Source organism: Fundulus heteroclitus, chromosome 15 (assembly GCF_011125445.2).
Source record: "Fundulus heteroclitus isolate FHET01 chromosome 15, MU-UCD_Fhet_4.1, whole genome shotgun sequence".
In the NCBI taxonomy this organism is placed as follows: Eukaryota; Metazoa; Chordata; class Actinopteri; order Cyprinodontiformes; family Fundulidae; genus Fundulus; species Fundulus heteroclitus.
The window spans coordinates 12,238,812-12,263,571 of NC_046375.1; the positions used below are offsets into that span (position 1 = coordinate 12,238,812).

Genomic DNA, 24,760 nt, shown 5'->3' on the forward strand with positions numbered 1-24,760 from the left:
TTTTTTTATATTTACTCATAAAATCCCTCAAGCTTCTGCTTTCCTGTGTACCAGACCTCTGAAAAACTGAAAATAACAAATGAAATGTGTTTCTACCAAGGAAAATATTTTTGAAAAATTATTCCTGAGCAGAACAACCAGTCACAAAGTATGGGGAATCAGATGGGAACTCCCCTGAGAGAGTCGTTTCAATAACTAAACCAAACGAAAATAGCAACAACAACAAAAAAGACTTTTTATAAGGTTTTGATTTTACCAATAATTCATTTTGCATTCAAAAAAAAGGTAAAAAACAAAGCAACTGGACTTGTTTTCCGTAGTTGAAGACGTTTTGCTTCCTCTCCAGGAAGCTTTCTCAATTCAAAAGGTCCGGAGTAATGTGGAGTACCAAGCTTTATACTACTGCCAAACAAAGGCCTTATAATGGCTTAGATAACATGCAAATTCAACAGAATTCATTTTGCATTGGTTTACCACTTTTTCAACCCAACGTTGACACTTGTTGCATTCACAAGTAAATGAAACACACATACCAGGCAAAACATTACGATCACCTCCTGTGGCACCTGGTAGCAAAACGTAGCAAACCGAGGCTTAGAGACAGTTTCTCAGCCGGCTTGCTTTCCTCTTACAGCTCCATCTCTCCCAAATTCTTGAGTGGACTTTACTTCACGACCTGCTCCAGATTATCATTCCCGTTTTTGTGCGCACCTTTTTCTATCACACCTTGTTGTTCCACTCATCTCGCCATTAATATCTTTGAATGAACCACCCACAAAATGGTACCACTTCACCTTTCAGTGGTTAAAGTTATCCCTGATCAGTGTGAGCTGTGAAAAAAATTTTGCGGGTCTTAATTCCAGATCTTTAACAAAAGTAGAGAAAAAAAGTAAAAATAGTTTGGCTAAAAGTCAGTCAAAGCTGACCACTCACACTGGTGTTGGACGGAGCTAAAACGAAACGTACAAACACTTTTTTTTCTGATTTTGTGTTTAATGATGACTAAAGAAACACGTTTTCACCAGATAACAGAGTTGTTTTCTAAAAAGGGGAAATGCACAGAAAGTTGATTTCCACAAAACAATGTTTAGATGATTTAAGAAAAACTTTTTAAAACATGAAAGAAAAAAATAACTGCACAGGACCTTACCAAAAACTTAAAAAAAAAAAAATTTAGAATGCATATGACAACCCTCAAATATTTCTTTCGCCATAGCAACATTTAAGATTCCAAAATGCTCATTCTTGTACAGACAGAATATGTACATATTTTGAGCCCTTTTGTCAAGATACAAAAATACACTTCAACAATAAGACTGGATACCAGTCTGTTGGCTTTCCCTCAAAACTATTTAATAAAGGTCCACGAAGCAGTGAATGCTGCACATAATCTGTCTGGAGGCCATCAGAGTTAATCCCAGAGTTTGATCTGTCCGTCCCAGCCACAGGTGATGACCTTTGAGGTTTCGTGAGGATGCCACAGAGCACTGATGCAAACTTTGTCATGGGCCTTGATCCTGTGGTACAGCTTGGTGGTCTTCCAGTCCCAGATGTTGAGCTTTCCATCTGCATCCCCCGACACCACATAGCTGGGAGAAAAATGTCATAACATTATAATGTTACCCATAGCCTTTGTTGTTTCGATTTTGAAATGTAAAATAAACACCCAATATTTATTTTCTTAGCATTTAAGAAAACAGCTTTTTGCACAGAATGTTAAAACTTTTTGTGTTTTTTTTCTTTTTATAGATTAATAATAACAGCATAACAAGCTGACATTAGCTGCTTAATTGGTTGAGTAGACAGCTCAGCAGACACGCTGCTCACTGTAGTTTTAAAACAGCATTACCATAATAAGGGTTATAGACGGTGCCCCTTAAATTTCAAAAGCATTTTTGTGTTTAACGTGATATGAAATCACTAAACAGAAGGGGAGGATTGCACTTCCAACACCCTAGTGTTTACACCTTGGTCCTCTAACACATTCCAGAAAGATTACATCAACAGTCTCATCATGATTCAGGTGACCAAGTACTCCACTCACACCGAGCAATAGCTTCTAGCAACCCAGGACAGTAGCGGGTGGGTCACTGATTTGCTCCTGGCTTAGAATGCACCAAGGAGGATGGGCCTCTATGTCATTTAAAAATAGCAGCATACCATCCGCAGGTTGCTCAAGTCAAGTTCGAGCCACCAGAATTAACAAAGACTCCTGGATAGGTGTTGAAACGTTTTCAGAAAGAACTGAGCGAAAGTCCGGTTGCCTCCGATTTAAGCCTCTTTGTCGGTAACAAGAAATATTTTCCAAACATCTTAAAAGTGTTTTATTACATGCGAGTGAGCTGTGTAGGAACCTCCTTTCAGCCAGTGCGCAGCAGTAGCTGAGAGGTGGGTGACAATCATTTACTTTATGCTCCATACAGCCACTTTATCTGGCATCTCTAAAGCACATCAAATAGAAAGTTTCAATTTGGACAGCATAACCTTAAGATCAGGAGCTAGCCGTACTTAGCTGTCGGTACCTCTTTTGTTCATGGATTTAGGTTTGGTAGGTTGTCCACTACTAATGTCGCTAACGTCGATAAGCAGTAAATTCACACACTAAAATCCAATCCTCAGCTGCTCTGCTCAATTTCTATTTTACTGCACTACTTTAATTCATTCATAGGTTTTGTTGTTATGCATCCTTGAGAAACTACCTCTGCTTTCTGTGAGCACACCACTGCATTCAACCCAAAAAAAAAAAAAAAAACTTGCCTCATGTCTGGGGAGAAGTCCACTTGGCAGGCGTAGCCGGCTACCATGTGACCCTTGAAAATTTTCTTTTTGTTCAGTCTGAAGCGATTCTGGGCTCCAAAGATGAGAATCTGGTTGTCCATGGACTGACATGCCAGCCATTTACCTGAAATCAGAAACCAGTAAAACAGATGTAAACAACGTGCTCACCCTGTCTAACCCGAGCACAGTTTATAAGCGATGTTTGCAAGGGAGGGGAAAAAAATGTTTATCGTCGAGTGAAATGACATTAAAGCTACAAAGATTGTACAAAACACTTTAAATTGCCTGTTAGCTCACTAGTTGGTCTTATTTGCATAGCTCTGTACAGCCAGAGGTTTAACAAGCAGCCCCTGAGAGCTTTGATGTTGTATTTGTGTGCTGCTGCCACAGTCGGGTTGTACACCTTTGATATAAATTCAGGAGTGGGATACCTCAGCAAAAAAAACCCCAAAAGAACAGAAGAAATTTGGATCTAGCATCAAACTTTTTAAAATAGAGGAGAATCCTCTAAGAAGGGCATGAACTCATCATTGTCCCTTCACTAACGTGGAGAGATTGAAGCAATTTTACAAATATGACATGGGCTTTCTCATCATTAGGTGCTCAATTATAATCTATTTCGCACTGTGGTTCAGCTCTTGACATGGCGACAGTTTCAAGTCACTACACAGCAAAGGGAAGCAGTAAATCACTTTCAAAGCATCACACAACTCGCTGCACTTCTTAACAGGAACATGATTATTAATGAGGTGTGAAAGCGAGATATCCACTTAGTGTGTACGTGCACGTTACACCCCCCCCCCCCGCCTCAAAACAAATTAAAAAAGTCAGTAAAAAGCCTGGAGATGTCGACCGTACCAGGTACAGGAGAGCAAAAACAAGTTCCTGTGAAATGGGAAGACGCGGGGGGGACGGCGCAAAACAAGAGACTGTGGATGTGGCGCCCAGGCTGGGTGTTTTTTTTTTTAGGCACAAGAGAAAACTGAAAGGCTTCTCACTGACAACACATTCATCATTCACACGCTGAGGAAAAGCAAATCCTGCTGGTACAAATACGAACGATAAACAACTAAATGTAAGTAAACTTTTCTTGAAATGTGTGTATTTGGCCTTGATGTGAGCAGATAAATAATATTATCAATGGATGAGTATTTTGACCCCTAAAATATGATAATTAGATATACTGCACTTGAAATAAGATGATGGAAATGAGTCGTTCATATTTTAAGAGCAACATTTTATTCCACTGGCAGAGCATTTAAACTTGCATGCTAAAAATCAAGGACTTATCCACTAATTTCAAGAAGATTTTTTGCTTACTTTTAGTTACCTTTTTGCAGAGTAAAAGCGTGAAGGGAAGGGATTAAAGTAGGTGGAGAGGAAAGAGGAAAAATAGCTAAGTAAGGCCATGGCTGAAGATGATGGGCTACAGGACAGAGCTTTTAATTAAACAGTATTAGAACTAAAGGGAAATGTGTATTTCTCTTTATGTTGCTTATGTTGGCTGCTGTCAGAATCAGTATCTCTTCCAACTCAAAGCTATGTAAACAATAATAAAAAAGGCACGCTTAATCTATCCTTGCGTGTAAAATCTACATTATAACCCTGAATGCCCTTGTCATGCATTTTGATCTGTTCATAATAAGCACCTGACAACATCAATATTCAGTACAAGCGAGACACCGTGCCAGCAGCACGCCTGCGCTGCATAAATCATAACACTAATTTCCAACATGCCTGGGCTCAATAGATCCGCCCATAAGGAATAGATTGACATTTGGAAAGGCTCACTTCTTCCCTTCCTTGGCAGGTTCTAATGGGAACATCAATTACACGTTCACATCTGTATGTTAATTATAAAGCTAAACCAGGGAAACAGTTTGCTTATCTCTGCAAAAAGAAAAGAGGAAGAAGAGAAGTGGCAGGAAAGGGTCTGTCCTTAAAAAAAAAAGCCTGATCAGCACTTTTAAATGCATGTAATTCAGAGGCTTTAGGTGGACGTGGAAAGTTGGGATGAGAGTGCTTTACAGTTTTATGTCTACATTTACAGGTGTGTCTTGAAACATTACAATATCATATTGAAGTCTATTTCAGTTATTCAGTTCAAGGTGAAGCTCATTATATACAGTCATATTCAATTAGAATATGCAATTTAAGAGGCTTGGTTGTCAGATAAAAAGTACCTTTTGAAAAGAACAACCTTTAAGCAAGTATTAAACATATTTTTTATTAGGCCCCATTTTTGCAAGAAAACAGTGGCTTTTTTATTGGTCCAATGCAATATTCTAACCTTAAATGTTGTGTTTTTATTAGCTGGAGGTGGGGGAAAAAAACAATTAACAGAAATAGAGGCATTAAAACGTCATCAATGTTAATCTATATGTATTTCCTTTATCGAACTGTGTTATTGAAATAATTTAACTTTTCAATAATATTCTTATTTATTGACTATGACTAGAGTTATTACACCCAGAGTTAATATTTCAAGCATTTATTTCTGTTAATTTTGATAATTATAGCTCAGAGTTCATGGAAAACTTCGATATCACATAAGACCAATAAAAACTGCTAAAATGTACTTCAGTGTACGTACAGTATATATTATGAACTCAGTAGTCGGTCGGTGCTTCTTTGGCTTGCAGCCCAAATCATCACACACTGTGGAAATTGACACTGGACTTCAAGCAACTCGGATTTTGTTCCTCTCTTCTCTACCTCCAGGACTCTGGGACTCAGACTTCTAAATTAAATGCAACGTTTATTTGAATCTCAAAGAAGGACTTTAGAACAGCGAGCAGCATGTTCTAAAGTCTATGAAGCAATGGGCTTCATTTTTTAATCCATTCAAAACTGCGGCCAACAATGTTTCTTAGGCACCCTTTTCTAACAGGTTTTCCTTCCACTTAACTTTCCACCAACGTACTTGGGTACAAGAGCTACTCTCCTTTAGTGGATGTGAATAAAGTTAGCAGTCTTCCCAAAGATTGTGTAACATTTCTGTATTATTACTTTATTATGATCAAAATGAACAAAAGTTAAACACTTGAAATATGTCACTGTGCATAATTTATAAACTGAATTCCACATTATTCATAAAACTACCCAAAGAAGTTGCTTTAACCTTGGAATCAACAAGCTCACAAACAATAATGGTGGATGTATGTCCTGCTTTTACTGCTAAATATCAGCTGGTTTTTAAAATATATCATTTGATCTCTAGGCAACCGTATCCCATTTAGCAGAGGTGGGTAGTAACCAGTTACATTTACTCAGTTACATTTACTTGAGTACATTTTTGAACAAAATATACTTGTTTGTACACAAGTTTTGTTGTTTTAATGGTATTTTCTATATGCTGACCTCATTGAGCCATTTACAGGTCAAGTAACCACAGTACACAGTAGATATTGTTACTGGAAGTACTTTGCACTGTCCTAACTTACTGTATATACATTAACTGCTTGTTTTCATAAGTTTTATGTTGTAAAACATTGTTTGGAAAAGTGTTTCTTCCACCTGACTGGGTTACTTTGTAATTGTTATTGTTTGTATCGTTAAAATACCAGAATTTGTACATCATTTAATATTTTTGCCTGACCAATGACATAATTTTAAATATTAAATCAGCTGCTATAAATATTTAACCGGTCCTTGAGTAGTTTTCTTACCAAATACTTTTTTACTCTTACTTTGACTTGAGTAAAAATATGCTGAAGTAGTGCTACTCTTACTTGAGTAAAATTTCTGGCTTTTCTACCCACCTCCGCCATTTAGTCACATCTATAAAATAAAAAAATAATAAAAACTCTGCTTGACTAGTTTTAATCTCAACTCCCTCCAGCTTTAAGAAGCAACTAAACTTATCTCTAATCTTAAAAAGTTTCATTTTATGGTATGGAACTTTATCCTCATTGAACTTGCAGCAAAAGCATGAGAATAAATATTTAAGACCCTTCAGAAGCTAAATAATTTGTAAGAAAACAAATCAATAAAACATGCTTAAAATGTTTTTAAATAAATAAATGAGGTTAATATCTGAAAAAGCTTGAATATCCATGTGCTTAAATAAAATACTAACAACTGCAAAAAGTTTAAGTGTAAAACTTCCCGTCTTATATGGCTAAAACGTGACTCTAAAACAGCCACCTGGGAGCACTTGACCTGCAGTCTAATTACGCTCAGACTGTTGACGTTAACAGCTAGGATGCCAAAAAGTATAGTTTATTGTTTTGAGAAACGCATGTAAATTATTTATTTTTTTTCCTCCTTTTAAGGTTTTGCGGCTCTTCGAATTGTGGAAGTTCATCATTCACAATTACTTGAGATGATTTAAATGTAACAAAACTTTTGATAGAGACTAGTGATAGCAAAACTTTACTCAAAACTAAACAAATAAACTGCACGCTGAATCTCTGACCCTTCCTGGTGCAAAATATGTTTACAACAGATAAAGAGCTCTTTGTCTATTAGCAAATGCTTCTGTGGGTGGCCTGAGAAATTTGAAAAGCCATTTTACCAACAATACAGAAAATAAAACAGCCCCTTTTCGCCATAAAGCCTTTAGATTGGTTCAGTTTATACCAGGGCATGAATTCATACTGCTCAGCAGATCTTGTGCCGTATTTGTGCCGTATGAATCTACTTCGGCGTGGTAATATTTTTTGTGTTCCAATGAGCCCTTTGCTCTATGCGCCAGCGCACGTGTTTTGGACTTTTTTTTTGCAATATTCTTGCTACTCACCGTTGGGGGAAAGCGTCACAGCGGGCATTGAGTGCATGCTGGGCTCGGCGATGTACTTGAAGTCCACGGGGATGTCCCTGAAAAGACAGGAAGCACAGTGAGCCCATATGAAGACGGATTAAGCGCACGGATCAGAGAACCCGTTCAGCCTCCACAACCCCAAAGGGAGCCGGTTAATAAACCCGTTTGTTAACCGCTGCTGTTTTTACGAGAGCTTGAAAATACTTAACCCCTGACAACAAAATAGCAGTTGAGGAAAAGCAATATTATCATCTGCTTAACGCATGTAAATAGCTGAATGAAATCTGAAAGATGCTTCTGATGTTGAGCCATGACTGGACCAGCAACCAATTATTTATGAAATCCTTATTTGCTTCCTCACTCTGTCGCCAGTCCTTTCATGCGCCCCGTTTTTTCTGCCACGGCACAGACGTGGAACTTTGCTATTTGATCCTAATTGGTTTTGAAGATATTTCCCCATTTACAAAGCTTTAAGTTTGTATCTGTCCTTACGCCTGCATGGGGCTTTGCTTGGTCGTCCGGGGACGAATACTAATAAAAAACAGCTCTCATTACATTTGCATCAAGTGTGTGCTTGAGAGTATTAATCCTGAACTCATCCTGCCATCTGTTTACACCGAACTCCATCCGTCTCCAGCTGCGATGGAGTTCAGTGAAAGCGAAGTTTCAACCCATATAGATGACAAACTAATGAGAAGTAATAAGAAAGTTAGAGATGAAAAAAAAAAACTGTTTCTGCAGATTTCTGGAAGGCAAATTTAAGACTTGAGAACATAAATTTTTTAATCTAAGAGCTACAGGAATTCTAAACTTAATTTACTTCATCCCTAATTCTTAACGTAATCAATAACATGAGCAATCTAAGCATAAAAGCATATAAACAGACACTTTACCATGTCAAATGAACAATTAAACTTGAAGAATTTTATAAAGCGGGTTTGATTTTTTTAATTTATTTCAACTTATTTTCAACAAATTGCAAAAATAAAACATCAAGAGTGAAACTTATTTAAGACAGTACAGAAAACCTGGACTAGGTCTAAAACAGAATCAAGGCTTAAATTTAAGAAATTTAAATTTAAAAAAGAAATTTTTAGAAATTTATCAGAAAGACAAATTTTTAGAACTCAAAAAGCCAAATTAAATTCAATAAATTAGTTTTTTGCTATACGGTACTAGTACTGTGGAGAAGAACAGGTCAACAAAGACAATGTTTTAGTGACATTACTGACTAATAAATATTTGTTTATCGTTACAGCAACGTTTGACCTGATGACCGTCTACACTGAAGAGGCAAGAGGCTTTTTAAAAGGATCTGGACAGTAATAAAAGTCAGTCTGGAAACCAGATTACAGTTACTTACTTAAAAAGTAAATTTAAACTGGAGTGTAGAAATTGAGATTTTGGAGACTATAGACGTTTGCTGCTCAACCTGTGATTATGTCATTGTTACAGTTACCTTAATACCTTTATTACTTTCCTTAGGTACCGCCTGATTGCAAATATTAAGCCAAGCTCTCAGTTTCATCCTTCTGAAAAATGTTTATGAATGAGCTTTAACTACCTATGTTGGTTCTGTGTTGCACATTTTGAATCAGACACTGGGAGAGAAATGTATCTAAAGCAGAGGTGTATTATCAGGGAGCAAACACTTCTGATGTGTACAAAATAAGATAGAACCTCAAATACATGTACGGTAGGTATTTAACCACTTGTGGACCTCCTTCAGCTTTCTATTCAGTCTATATCTGCGTCTTCTGGACAATTCAGGTAGTTGACAGTTTAGCTGCATCTTGGCTTGGCAGACAATTTTTTTGCTTATAAAAAAATCTCCTTTTCCCTCAGGGGAAAAGGAGATTATAAAAGCACTAAAAATATAAAACTAACTAGTGACTTCGCTTGAATATGACTCCTTGTTCTCAATGCAAAGGTTTTACATAAATATTTACAATTTCCAAGCTTGTTCATATCCCTGCTGGCCACACCAGCCAATAAACAAATCGTGGGTGGTTTGTCTCGACTGTCTGCTGACACTAAACAAACCAGGACATATTAGCAGTATGCCTACAAAAAATAAAAACAACTCTTTTTAGAGGCTTAACAATCGAGAGTTCATGTTTTGTTAAAGAATATTTCACAAAAAGTTGGGCTGAGGCAAACAACCCCCTGATTTCAACTAAGAGAAGTCGCAATATCAAAAACAAAAGTATTTTACTAGACATGGGACATTCTTTTCTTTGACAAGGGACAAAATATTTTTTAAAATAAAATCCCCAAAAACTATTTTAAACAGTAACAAAGGGTCTCCTAACAAACATATGACAAACAGCACCACATTTAGGTGGATTACCTAGGTGATTGTACAGGTGCTTGACGTTGTCAGGCATCCAAACAAGTATGTAGGGGCCACACAACCTACTTAGTACCATTTTTAGTTGGTGCAATGACATTTAAGCAAATTAAACAAGCCTGCTACATCAGTTTTTAGTTTCACTTTCTCCATGAGTTGGGATCAAGCCCTCTGTGGGTTGATCATTCTCATATAATAATTTCATATAAACAAATAATGCGGCATTAGGGCAGGGTAATATATTAAAATAAAAATATAGGTATTCTTTTTAAAAGAGATATAAGATGAGACTAAATACCGATATCGATTTATCGAGATAAAGATCGTATATCGGCATTCAGCCTAAATATATCAAGGTATTAGTTTTGGTCCACAGAAGCAGATTTCTAAGCGTGTTTTTCTTATTAAAAGCTAAGTATGAACTGAGTGAAATTTCAGCACTATGCCTGTGATCTTAAAATAGCTTCCACCAACAGTTAAGGTTAACTATGACAATGCATTATTGACTGCAGTTATTTTTACTTTTTAATATCGAAAGAATTCAGCTTTTATAATAATTTTAAATAATATGCATGTTCCATGTTGTATTTACTGTTTAAAGGAATATAGCATACTGTATGTTCCAGGATATTTACACACGTCTGCCCCCTCTGGCGACAAGTTGAAATGACACCAGAGTTGTCGGCAATTATAAGGGCATGTATGGGAAAGATAAAAATGTATATTTAACTTCAAAACTTGCACTATGCACCTTTAAAATTAAACGGTTTTCCTTTATTGTTTTTAAATGCAGACATTTCAAAATAACACATCTGGAGCTGTAATCATGATACTGTGATATTTTTGCCTAAGGTTATCAATACTGTCAGAATCTAATATTGGCCCATGCCTACAACACATCTTTAAATCCAATCAGTTTATTATTTTTAATGTGAAATTATATTGTGAATGAAATGAAAAAAAAAAACTGAATAATATGGAACATTTAAGACATTTAAGAAAATACTACCTCACTCTCCATTAGTGAGCAATCTTTACTCACCATTCCCAGACTCGCAAACTCTTATCGTCCGACGTGCTGACAAAGCGCCGGTTTTCGTCAACAAAGGTGATGGTGTTGACAGCCCCCAGGTGGCGATCGTACTCTTGAACCACCTCACCTGTCCGGATGTCCCACTGTCCCGCAAACAGGAACAGAAAGGAAAAACAGAAGCAAAAAGGAAGTAAACACCTAAGTTCCCAACAAGTCTAAACAAATGGGATTATCTAAACTGCCAGAAAAAAACACAACAACAATAAAAGTGTCAGTACACATTTTCACAAGCCAATAGAAGATCAGATGGATGGCTGTGGGAGTTTCCCCTTAGAGAGAACATTCAATCTGTGTCAGTGCTGAAAAATGATTAGGCCAGAGTGAAGCTATGACGGCAAACAGCAATCAAACGAGCCTAAGATTTGAACATTAGTATATTTTTGGAGAAGGCGTCGCATTAATTAAGATGTAAAAAAAAAAGGTATCCACACAGATGCTCCCACCCCCAGGCAACGAAACAAACAAAAATGCGTATGCAGTTCTGTCCAATTTCATTTGTCCTCTTTTATTTAAATCCTCCCCTCGGGGCCAGCGGCCATCTGTGCTCAGAGCCCAAAGGACAGCTGCATGATTTAACGTTAGACCCGATTGAGACAACAAGCGCTGTTAATACCGATAGTCATGAAGCAGAGCTGGTGCTTTCTGTAACTATATCTTTAAATAGTTAAAAGAATAAAAAAAATATTCAGTAAATGTTGGGAATTGGAAAGATATTTGTCCGTTTTCCAACTTTACACCTAAATCTTTCAGCTCCATTTGTGCCATGCATGTTACTAGCGCACAAATTCTGAACTGTTTGTGATATGATGGTTGCACTACATTTATTACACTGTTCTCTTCATCACCCCTTTGTGCTGCCTGTGATTAATGACTTGCTCCAGTCCTGTCAGCCGCCGGTCCTCTCGCAAGTCAGACACAGCTCCGTGCGCCAGCGCCAAAGTGTGAGACAGAAGTGTATTTCATGGTCCTGTGGGCTCGGCCTCGCAAACACAGAGGGCTTTAGTGCTTCTGCTCTGCCGACACAAACGGATCACTCGCTGCGCTTTACCTGAACGATCTTCTTATCCGACATCCCGGCCACAAAAAGGCTCTGTTTGTCCTCGTCCGGATTGAACTTGACGCAGTACGGCACCTTCCTGTTTGTGAAGCGAGAGATACACTGGCCTGTGGAGAGCCAACCAAATTGAAAGTCAGGGTTCCAGAAAAATCCATTGTTTCTTTTTTTTTCTCTCTCTTTCGCAGCAAGGCACACTGAAGCCGTGTACAATTTAAGGAACACAGTCTGCAACTTTTAATGCTGTGTAGCTCAATCCCCCCGGGTGGTGACAAGTCAGCTGTAAAACAGAAAAGGCTGGTTTCTTGTGCTCTTTCTTGTGCCACATATGCAAGGAATACAAAATTGTAATTGTGCTCCAATAAAAAGAAGAAGAAGAATTGTGCTGGAACTCTGCCACAAGTTAGATAAATTATCTCTTTCACAGAGAAGACAGCAAAACACATAATGTTAGAAATACAATTTTGTTGAACAAATCCCTAGTGGTTGAAGTATTAGTAATGCACAATCAGCTTCTAGAGTTATCAACAAGTGGGGGGATTTAACTCTCTTCTGCCCCCTCCTGGAGAAGCATCCTTGCTTATAGGGGTGGCAATAAATTTCAACAGAACAGAGAAGGAAGGCGTGAAGAAAAAGCTCTATTTCACACAGAGAAACAGACAAGCAGTTATTGAGTTATTATTCGGTAGAACTGAAGCTCAGTCTAAAGGTAAAAAATGTCTGCAAACCAGTAGCTTACCTGCAGATAATAGAGATAAAGATTAAAATCCAGAGATTGGTTTTATATCATTTGAAAGTCTTACAAAATACATTAATTCAACATTTAACCTTTCGCCAAAATTGTCCTTGGCGTTATGACGGAAAGGGATCTGTTCTTTTGGGCTGGAAATTATTTGAATAATAATCTAGACTATATAAAAAAAATAAAAATAAACAACAAGATCCATCCAGGAACAGCAGGAAAAGCTAAATTCACAGGTCACTGGATGCTAAGACTCGACTCAATAAAACAAATGTTGTGGAAGATGATCAAATTTAGACTTGGAGCAAGATACGAGGAAAGAAATACCGGAAGCGACAGGAATTTCTGAAACATAGTTTGTCGAAATTTTAAATATACGTGTAGACTCTTTCAGTAGCAGCACCAAAATATGAGCTTGGATGAAATAACTTTGTCTGATTTATTATTATTATTAACGGTGACATTTTTCCTTTTTTATCTACTGTTCATAGTTGTGGTTGCTTTTTTTTTATTCAAATATATATATATATATATATATATATATATATATATATATATATATATATATATATATATATATATAGATATATATATAGATATAGATATACACACACACACTTAAAGGGTTCAGATTTTGGAAAAGCATAAAATTATTGATTTCATGTGAGTTAACTTATTATATATTAGACTAATCTTGTTTAGTGCTGCACAATATATCATATTACAATGGTCATGAAATCCCAGAGGGATGCTTGCAAGCAATATTTGGTAGGATATTATATTTTGGGAGCCTAAAATCCAAATTCTGCTCGGGAGGGACTACACTGTTCTTCGTGTGTACACGATATGTTGTTTTCCCCCCAAATTAATTAAACAATTGAAACTTCAACAATGACCAAAACAGCCATGTTCATAACTTTACCATAATCAAGAAGCCGAAATTTGCATTTTGGAAGAGCCAAATGGATGTTGGGGAGCAGCAGTAATGTGTGCAGAGGTGTAAGAGGCCCGGCCTACCTGTCTCAGAGTCCCACAGTTTGAGGTAGCGGTCGTATGCAGCGCTGAGGAACTGGGTTCCACTGTTGTTGAAGCAAATGTCTCGCACTGCTTTGCTGTGACCTAACACACAAGAGCATCGCTGCAATTATTAGAAGCACACAAACAACGCAATAGAACAACATTTTTACATTAAGCATGAAAGGTGCTGACTCTGCCTCGGACGAATTGTTTCTTACCAATTAAAGAAATGCTCCGAAAGAAACATGATTCCACACGTGGAAGACGATGCAGGGAAAATGTTAGTAGGGTCTAATTAGGAAAGACTAAAACTAAAATTACTATGTGTTCAGTGGCTTCACGCTTTATTCTCCTCCTAACCCCTGTCTTTAACTGTCTGGCTCTTCCTCCTACAGAAAGAGGACTTGAGATCCCCGTAGTCTCAGTGTTTGCAGATGTCTCCCTTGTTAAAAGCAGCTTTTATCAGCGGTATGCCGTTTCCACAGTGATAACAGAGCCCGGTGTGGCTAAGCACCTGCCGGCGCCCGTCTTCTAACCAGACCTGCCGGCAGACCAAAGGCAACACCACCGCAACAGAAAGCCTCGATGATGTGTGTGCAGAAACGCACATACGTTACTACCGCTGAAAACAGGTCGCACTAGGAAGCAAATATCCCCCCAGTGTCCCAGGCCGAGTTAAAAAATGAAAATATCACTGATTGATATTCATGAATCTCCACGCACTCCAACCCTCGCAGTTCCCTGTTTTACAAAGCGATCCTTTCGGGTTTGGTGATTCAAACCGGTCCACGTTCTGTGCAGAAGTGCGTGCTTCAAACACAGGTTTGCAGAGCGATGTACGCATTTAAAAATGGAAGACCGGTGAGTCACATGTTAATCTAATCTATGTGCATGCAATAAAACTCAGAAACATACAGTGGCTTTAAAATATGAAATGCCACATTGCAGACAAGATGAAGAGCGCAGCAAACGCAGAGTTAATATTCTCCATACAACATAACTAAATACTCCTAAAAAATATATATATATATATATCTGATTTGTTAGAAATAACTTTTTATATTAATCATCTTTCCTGGCAGCCCTTGTATGTAGACTTTGTTGTTATTTCATTCGTTCCTAACCGGGTTTCATCTCCCCCTCCATGTCTTGTGCCTTCTCTTGCCCCTCGTTCCCCCTCAGCCCCTGGGCTGCTGAATAATGCATGTTCTGTGAAGGAGCTGACAAGCAGAACCATAGCTGCAAACAATCTCTATTCTGACAGCGTGCTGTCAGGGAGGAGTAGCAGAGGGTCCTGCATGCATTAGCCTAAAAAATGCTTAAACCTCGTGGAATAATAACCATCTCTCTCTCTCTCTGCATGTGTAATTGAATTTAAAAAACGCAGCATCTCTGTCAGCGGTCAGCAGACTTTAACGGTCCCGGTTCTGCTGAGCTCATAGTCTTGTCTCTGCAGCGTATTTCCCAAAAGGTAACGGGCCATTCCCGACTTGAACATATTTCCTGTCAGCGTGTTTGCGGGGGGGGGCATGCTGCTGCTCATGAGCTCTTGTTAAGAGACATGAGAAAAAAAAGATTGATCGCATCCCAAGTTTACAACTTTATAATAAAACATACAGATGTAATGGTAAATGCAGGAGAGACACTTTGCTTACTTACCAATAAATGTTCGAAGACACCTCCTCTCTCCATACACCTCCCACAGCTAGAAGGAAATTAGACCACACGTCAAGACATGACCTAATCAATACAAGGCATTCAAGTGTTCAATGTTGATAAATGTTGTTATTTTGAATCCAAGAGAAAACGAAGGAATTACTAGATTAACTCCATTTATACATCTCAGCCCCTAAAAAAAGTGCACCCTACACCTGCTGTTGACTAATGTGCTTATACATAAAAATGGTGGAACTTTGTAGTTTTGTTCCTCAAAGAAATTACATTTTCAGCCAAAGACTTGCTTATCATCAATTATCAACGGAAAATTCTGATTTCTGGCAGATTGACCGATGTATCTCTGTCATGAAAAGAGGATAAAAACCTAGCAGCATTAACCCCTGCAGACATTATCCAGGGTTCTTACTGTTTTCCCATAACAACATTTAATTATTTTCTGGACTCAGTGTTTTAGACTTTTCCATCTATTTGAAACGACAAGTTTTAACATATAACACACAAAACATACATTGTAGTGTTCATATTCGTTATGTTCTACAACTCTTGATATAACATTATGCTGAAGCCTGACTTCTGATCCAACACCATAGTAGAGGCTATCTGGGCAGTGACAGAAATGTAGAAGTCAATAACACTGAAAAATCAGAGCGGTGTTGTTTGAAATCGAGCGAAAATCCTGTAAACCACACGTTGTGATAAGTAACTCCTTTATTTTACCAATTTGCAAACAGCAGCAGTTTTGATGCCAAAGCGAATCCACTTAGGACAGTTTAAAACTGAGAAGGATCCAGCCATCAAAACAAAGTTGTGCAATTTCCCCTTTTTAAATGTTTTGAATGTGTGTTTATCAGAACAGAACAAAGCTTATTGCCATTTAAACAGGTGAATCATCACAATACAGCAACATCTGGCAGACACAACATCAATGTTTCGGCCAAAGCCTCAAGTTGTGATGTAGCAACCTAAAGCTTACGTCAAATGATATTCATAAATCAGTGCAAAAAGCCCTTAAATTATCACAAAATTCTAAAGTTGAACCTTTAAGATAATGAAATGAGATATAACATTTGGAGTTTTTTTGGAAAATGATCAGACTAAATAAAAAATGCACAAGAAACCTGGATCTCTCTAAAAGTGACATTCTTAGTCCGCCAGATCTTAACCCATTTCATTCTGCAAACATTAGCAGCCACGTTGCAATGAAGCAGGAAGACCATCAACATCTATTATCTTGAGATAATGCAAGTCTGTGCTGCTACCCCGACCTTCTGTTCTTATTAGATGATTTAATAACATACCTTGATCTTGCAGTCCATGGAGGAGGAGAGCAGAAGATGACCAGAGCTGGGATATAATCGGATAGCGCTGACACCCTGCAAAACAAACACACAGATTATTATAATAGTGTTTGTCAGCACCAATATCATACAGCTCTGACAGCAAAACAATGTTTTTGCTTTTCTAAGAGCTTTTAGGTGTGACAGTTTATAACATGCAATGATTTTTGCACATCTTTTGCACTGGTGACATGCTTTTTGAAAGGCTAATCGTTGCAAAAGCAGAATTACATTTAACACCTATGCAGTAATGTACTCACAACAATATACATCTGCTAACTAAAGACAAAACAGTATTACATTTTAGTTGTTTGTGTTTACCCGCATAAAACATGCTAATGCTACACAACCTTCCATTATTTGGATGAGCTGTTAAACCTCTTTTTCTGGTCTCATCAGCTCAGCCATAATGAACCAAGGACATGCAGCTCCTTGCACTGCAAACTCTGCTTCTAATAGTGTTTTAGATCAAATGTCTTTTTCAAAAACTACTCAACAGAATGTTTCCAAATTGCTGCAGACACCAGAGGGGTATAGGTCCAACTATTAACTTGACATCAGTACTTTTGTACGATTATTTTTTCAAGGCTCTTTGTGTTTCCGATTAAACTCCAAAGGCAGTGGCTTAAAGCACAAAGCGCCTCGCTCTGGTACAAAGGCACATCTAAAGCTCTTGGCTATTGCAGCACCGAACAGCCGGTGAATGGTCGCTATCATTTCATTAACTAAATACTTTGGGGCGTTCTACAGCTTCCCTTTGAGATTCTTATAAAAGACTGCATAACAGAAGAGACAACCATTCCCATTGCTGCTTTCCTTTTTGTGTCAAAACATAAAAAAAGGAATGGAAATAACAGATGTTCACATCAACAAAGTTCATATTGAGGTTCCTTCAGTCGCACTCGACCGCCACGTTGCCCCGTTCCACTCACCTTTGTGTGTCCGGACCAGACGTGGATCTGTTTCTTCGGCAGGTAACACTTATCTGGAGCCTCTGCAGAGCGCAGGTTGACGCCCACGTCCTGTGGGACATGGAGGTACGACCTGCCCTGGTAGTCATACATCTCTTTGACTGCACACAGGGCAAAGAGAGAGAATGTGACGCTGGTTCTGATACACATTTTTGAGAAAAGAGGAGAGCAATTTCAGCTGCCCTTAGTTTTGGTTTATCTCTTCCCTTCTATTTTTAACAATAAATCAGAGCTAAGACTGGGAATAACTTTAAGCAGAAATATTATACTATCGTTTCTGTTAGTGAATTTCTGAGGTATGGACAAAATCTTCAGACTTGGGAGGAAAAAAAAAAATTTTTTTTGATTAATTTCACTACATGGCGTTGAAAAGATAAAAGCATTTTAATACCATGAAGAATGGTCTTCTCTTCTCCTGGAGCCTCTTCTTCATTCCTGCCCTTCTTCTGCCTCTTAGCAGTGATCTCATCAAGCTCTTTCTGCTCTTCCTGTCCAATAAAAATTAATTATGAGGAAACGAGCCAGCAATTACCATATTTTATATAATTATGAAGACAGCCTCGGCAAAGCAGAATCAGTTTAATCTCAAATGAATGGGGGCTTTAACACAGCCGTGTGGGCGAGGGGAGTCAAAGCCAGCGATAAGTAGAATCTGCTGCACCAAATGTCTGATCTACTGCACAAAAACACATCGGGCTGGACATAGAGACATATACATATGCTTTGCTATCATATTAAGCAGTTAATAACTCTGTATGTCAGTGGCCAGGATGCAATAACACGTTATCCAGTACATAAAACAATATGTCACCTCTGACGGTTTGGCCACATCTTTCTCATCGACATATTTCGCCCACGGGCCCAGGAAGTTGTCAATTTCTCCTGCATCCCCGCCTTTGACCTTTTTTCTTTTCTCAGGCTTCTTCTGACCGCTTTCAAAGACAGTGAGTCCTGGGAGAAGAAAGGTTTGCATTTTAGTTTTCACCATAATATATATCAAATATAAAAGAGGTATTGCATACAACATGTGCAAAACGTTATCATTATTAATGCATACCTTTGTTTTTTTCAGCCTCATCCACAGCTCCAATATAGCTAAAAGATGCTGCTTGGTGCGTGTCAACCGAGGGATCTAAAGCATAACCTATAAGCAGAGAAAAGAACACTATAAAACCACTTTAACTGTAAAAAGTGGTCTGCTAGCTACCAGAGAATATAGATTGTTTTACCATAAGTGGAGAAGGTCCTCCTTTGTTGCTCGAACATAAAATCATTAACATGAGCTGGTTCTGCGTAGCCAGACAGCATGTTCCTGGGGGCAGCCATCTGCTGGGACTTATATGGGTTCATCGGCCCAAACTAAAATGAAACAAGCCAACAATCAATTTGAAATGCAAAAGAAAAACTTCTGAAAACCCTCAAGAGGAGCATTTTTTGGAACAAATGCAGTAGGTATTTGTAGACAACTTCCAATCTCTGATTATTGTAAAAAATCTGAGCCGTTGACACCAATTTTTAGCCGGTTGCTCATTATGAATTACACTATAAGATTAACACTGATGAAAAAAATCTCTAGCCTTCTGGCATTGGGCGGTCATGGTGTTTAGATGCTCGGAGCCGAGCTAAATTCACTGAGTGAGAGAGTTATCGCTGTAATGCAGGGTTTTATTGATATTTTAAAACAAAGACAAAATGTTGAGATAACATAGTTGACATTTTTAATTATCTTTTATGTATTAACAAAAAGTGAGGTTAGCGTGGCTAGCAAGATGTCAAGCCTTCCAGCTATCTGATGAAAGTCTTTATCTGTCTCGCAGCTCACTGAAGTGAAGAAAATACAGATTATTCTTAAATCCATTCTGCTTCCAATGACTTCATTTTAAACACCTTACTTATACTTAAAAACAGCAGACATTGTGTATCTGCTATGGGACTTAGCATTGTGCTTTCTTTGATTTAACAAAAAAATATAATCTTTTTTTTAGTTTACGACCAAATGGTTTTCAAGCACCAGTCATCAGCAAATTTTCCTGTGCTTCTCTTTTTTGTGTATAACAATGCACTTTTAAAAGGCAACCAACTTTGTGACTTCTAAGATAACAAATAAATGGATAAGCTGACAGAAAGCTGAGAAACAAGTAGACTTTTTCAGGGATAAATATGTACAAGATTTAAAAAAAATCTGATGTTATGACCGAAGGATGTTTCCAAAATATCTTCCTTTAGAGAACAAAAAAAGCTCTTATCTAATCCTCGTTCCAGGTGCAACGGTGAAACTATGTTTTTTTTCAGAGAATATATCATTTTAATAGTTCACAGCGGTTACGGCAAAGCTCAGCACATTGGCCTGATTTCATATGCGCTGTTTTTGAACATGCAAATTTGCAACGCCTCTGCAACCGCTGCTGCTCTGACAGAAGGTGCTTATTTTCCACAAAGAAAAATAAGAATCTGGACGTGATTGCTACGGAATCCAAATACAAGAAAAGAACAGGAACAAAAGCCCTTTGCTGTGATGAATCACACCTCATAAGCTGACAGGTTTATTAGCTGCTTTCAAACTGTATGTTGGTGTGTCTAAAGAACACTTTACATGGGTCTTTTTTTATAGAACACTATGTCCTGTTAATATGGTTATGACTTGTATTGTGTATCTAAAGTGGGATGACAGGCGTAAAGTGTCTAGTCAGCTACTTCATGTTAACTTTTTTTTCAGTACTTGATGATCATTAAGACTGAAGGCCCCCACATGTCCGCGCATACTCAAAGCCAATTCTGTGCAGAGCCAAATTTTTACAACTGCGTACACAGAGTCACTCTATAAACTCCTTGGCAGCAAGAAGTCTTCACATCGAACTGTTTTATATGTGACACCGAGCTTGATGCACTGAGCTGTTCCAAGCAGGTGGTCGCAGGGCATCACAGTCCCTCTATGTTCTAACTGACAGGTGTGCAGTGGGAGCCTCCTGGAAAACAAAAGGCTCTAGGTGCTCAACAAGCTCATCAAACATTTTTAACATCGCTTCACGCAACTGGCAGAAAGTGTGGGAAATTTAGGAATTTGTCACAAGAAAATGTAGCCAATAGGTACCCTCGACTATGAAGGGTAAAAGGTCTGTGAAGAGTCAGCTCGGAGAGTCAGCACGGCTCACAGTATGCGTGCAGAACGCCAGAGTATGTGGGAAACTTAAGGTCAGTTTTGCCATGAAGCCAAGTCAAGCACTCAGAATGCTGATGTGAGTCAATCTTCATTAGGCAGAGTCCTCACCAGGATTGGTAGGCCATCTCTGGATGCTTTCCCGCAGTGGAGCGTTGCGTAGTGAAGCTCAAAGTGGGCTGTTCGTCAAGCTGATAAGAGCTAGGGTTAGCTTATGTTGTTTGGGAGGTTTATAGCGGTGCTGATGCACGTTCAAGAGCTTTACTGGCCGTTCTATATTGTCCCAAAACATCTGTGTCGTACCAACACGGAACAGCCTAATTACGTTGAAATTAGACCGTTACGTGTAACGCGTTAATAACTTTCATCCAGTGTCTGAAATGAACTTCCTGATTCACAGCCCAAGCATATTTCTTACCGGCCAAAATAGTAATGCTGACTGACCCCTGCTAAATATCTCTACATAATTCTGCTACGTAATTAGCTTGAGCTAAACGCTAGTTATTAGCAAACGGACGTGACGAAGTTGCTGTCGTTCTTGCGTCACATGTGCGAGTGTTTGATTACGTGCATGTTTGTTATACTAGTTGAAAGAAGAGGAATACAAAGCAGCATCCACCCAAATGATGACAGAAAAACACAACTTATTTGGTACAAACATTTACTCACTATGTGGCAGCTAGCTCTCTGAAATTTAGTCGTCAAACGGAATATTTACTCGCAATATGCGCGTGGTGAGTGTGATTTTTAGATCCTGCTTTTGGCGTAACGGACCATGCGCTAGCGAAAACCCTGTTAGTGCAGACAGGGAATCTGTGTAGATTAGCATGAGGTGAATTAATGTTACCATCAGGTCTTTGCTCCCACATTTAATCAGAAACTGGATGAGATTACATACTGTATACTGTAATATTATGTAAAAAGACTTTTACAAATAAAATGTGCATTTCCTGATTTTGTCATTTTTGACATGGCAACTGGTTGAAGAAACGGGAATGGATTTTATTTAAGGGCATCAAAATTAAGAAGGCTAAATATATATTCATACAAAACTTTGTACGTATTTCTAAAACACTTAAATAAAACATTTAAATCCTTTTCCTTTCAATTTTACAATTATGCACTAATTTGAGTTGATCAACCACATAAAATCCCAATAAAAATGAAATTTGCATTTGCAATGTGGAAAGGTTTAAGCATAGTGAATGTTTTTGTAAGTCATTGTAGGATGTTGTTTGGCATCTATTCAATTTGTCAAAATCATTAAAAAAAGAGAACAGACATGCAAACAGCAATCTTTAGGCACACACACAAAAAATATCACAAAATATACAAACCCTTCTTTATAGAATACATACATTGATACATATAGTTCCTTAATAAAGGCTGGTTCACATGGCATTTTAGCCCGATCTTCCCCTTCCGAGAGGCCCTGACTATCGCCGTGTGTCTTAACACAATCTTAAGAGGTATTCCTGCCGTGTGTGGTGTGTTAAGGGTGATCTGGTCCGCTCGGTGGAACGTTGGGACCGCTCCAACCTATAATCAAGCTTGTTCAACATGCTGGATTGTCTTGCCCCAATATCCTAGCATGTGTGGTGTCTCCCGAAGACAAACAAACAGGCTGCCTGTTGTATGTAATGACGTTTAGCCAATCAGAAAGCAAGGTGAGGGAAACCCCAAAAATAAAATAAATAAATAAATAAAAAACCAGATCTGAGCTCACCTCCATATCATAATGCAGCAAATATTGAGCCCCTGGTCGTGCTTCCTCCACTTCTTTAACCAAAGCCTTTTCTTTTTGTCATGTTTTTTTTTCCCTGTTAAAATTAGCCCACAAACTATCGGCATCATTCTTCCTCGCCGTCCATTTTTACTTACTTTAAACTCACGTTTGATCTCCAGAGGTTTTGCAAGATTTCCTATCTGACATCTGAACGATCCACAGTGAAATCTGTTCATGTGTAGTGTGTCGTGCTTGCCGCCTGACTGGACACCACACACTGCACGAGTGATCCTGTCCTATCTAAGATTTTTTGTCGTTACATGTGGCGTCTCCCATGCTTTGAAAATCGGCCGACTATTTTAAATTCCTGCCATGAGAACCAGCCTTAAGACATGGAGTGGTCGGACATTACAAATGTTTGACTTGGAAATGTCCATCTTGGAAGCCTAAATGCATCCAGAAAAAAAACCCTGCAATCTTTTCATTATGGCTTTACTGTAATTACACCACAAATAACGAGTATGTGTAAAATTACGTGCCAACATTTCCGCTTGAAAGTACAAGTTGCAGCACTGTTGCTTCACATCATCATCATCATCAAAAATATCACTTCCTAAGGTATGACGCAAGTATTTCACTATGCTGACCACATCAAATAGTTGGTCTGCTAAATCCATCTCTGTAATATTTCAACAACGCATCAGCAAGTTCAAAAACTTACCTCAGGTGCAAACATTGTTTCATATGTTGGGTTATACGTGACTTCTTTCATCGAAGGATCCAAGTGTATGCCAGTCTCAACAGCCTCCTGACATGGAGACATAAATATATCACTTTATTTATTTAATAGTTTATTCCAAGCCAGTAAGAAACAACTACAGCATATTATGTAAATCCTCTACACGTAACAGTGAAATAAAATAATAACTTGGAGAAGTGTGGGATGAAAACAAGCTTATTTACTGTCACCTTCATTCCATTTACAGCTTAGTAACCAATTTTTCTGTCATATCAACATAGCGAATTGCATCAATAACAGCATACATTAAAAAAAAATAATCAACATGTGCAATACATAGGCATTATAGTCACCAATATACATAACAACTTCTTAAATACAGATGTATACCATGCACTGTAATACGACATTATATAATAAATTAAATCATTGCAATATTTATTTTAATTAGCTAATTCGGAAATGAATACCCTGTCAGACGGCAACCACAATTTCTGCTATTAATCCACAGGTTTCACAGAGTTCCCAAATAGTAAGAGAACGTCATTAGAAAGATGCACACGGTAAGTTTTAGGTTGTTCTACATTTTGAAAACAATACGAGCAAAACGTTACTGTAAAATAGGCATATATTCTCAATAGCAGAATTAAAAACACCAGCAAACGTGTAAGCAACAACGCAATGCTGATGGCACGCTGAATCTTAACGAACTGGAGTACAATTAAAATACAAAATCCTAGTTCAGCGTCAAGCTAACGCTAGCTAGCCTGCGTCGCTTAGCTTACCTTAACAGCGACCTCCGGGGCAGAATTGAGAATAGCCAGAGACATGGTCTGTCCAGACTGCAGCGGTTTAAGGTGAGCCGTGGCATCCGGATCAACGTTTTCGGCGCTGGTAGCGGACTCGGACTCGTTTTCGGAATCCGAGTCGCTCCCGTACGAAGCGAGGGAAGCGATGACGGCAGACATGTTGGATGTTGTGAAGTCACCGGAAGCAGGGGGGCGGGACATCCGCTGAAAGAAAAGTCCGAAGAAGAAGAAGAAAAAAAGCTAGACTAAAACGTGAATTTTTATTCCCAGAAACAGAAGTGTAACTGGATTCCATTAAAACTGTTTGCCAGAATATATAACAAAAAAGATCGACTAAAAAGCAGTTTTATTTATTTTTCAGAATCATTGAATGTGAAACGTAGATAGAGGTACACTACTTTGAATCCACAGTTGTCTACAAATGTGTCCTTGTGATGAATGTACATATGAGTTTGAAACTGCTACAACTACAATTTTGTGAACACACAAGCATCAGCCGATCAACTTCAAGAAACTGCAAACATTCATTTATAAATCAAGTTGCCACA

The 24,760-nt window shown here is 38.2% G+C and overlaps 1 protein-coding gene across 1 annotated transcript; it reads right to left on the bottom strand.

The window, feature by feature from the left end:
- Nucleotides 1–972: 972 nt before the first annotated feature.
- On the bottom strand, nucleotides 973–24,395 carry cdc40 (cell division cycle 40 homolog (S. cerevisiae)). Its single transcript, XM_012867352.3, has 15 exons — nucleotides 24,189–24,395; nucleotides 23,386–23,472; nucleotides 19,011–19,140; nucleotides 18,839–18,925; nucleotides 18,593–18,732; nucleotides 18,173–18,269; nucleotides 17,743–17,882; nucleotides 16,772–16,846; nucleotides 15,456–15,501; nucleotides 13,797–13,898; nucleotides 12,032–12,147; nucleotides 10,933–11,066; nucleotides 7,520–7,596; nucleotides 2,758–2,902; nucleotides 973–1,589 (listed from the first exon to the last, which is right to left on the bottom strand). The coding sequence occupies exons 1-15, from the start codon at nucleotides 24,369–24,371 to the stop codon at nucleotides 1,412–1,414; spliced, it is 1,737 nt and encodes a 578-aa protein (XP_012722806.3). The 5' UTR covers nucleotides 24,372–24,395; the 3' UTR covers nucleotides 973–1,411.
- Nucleotides 24,396–24,760: the final 365 nt, after the last annotated feature.

Bases quoted from the DNA above. Each gene is read 5' to 3' on its own strand.
- cdc40 (XM_012867352.3), bottom strand. From the start codon at position 24,371: ATGTCTGCCGTCATCGCTTCCCTCGCTTCGTACGGGAGCGACTCGGAT. The intron at 23,473-24,188 runs GTAAGCTAAGCG...TCTCCATGTCAG, and splicing joins CCCCGGAGGTCGCTGTTAAG to GAGGCTGTTGAGACTGGCAT. The intron at 18,733-18,838 runs GTATGCATTAAT...TTCTTCTCCCAG, and splicing joins TGAGGCTGAAAAAAACAAAG to GACTCACTGTCTTTGAAAGC.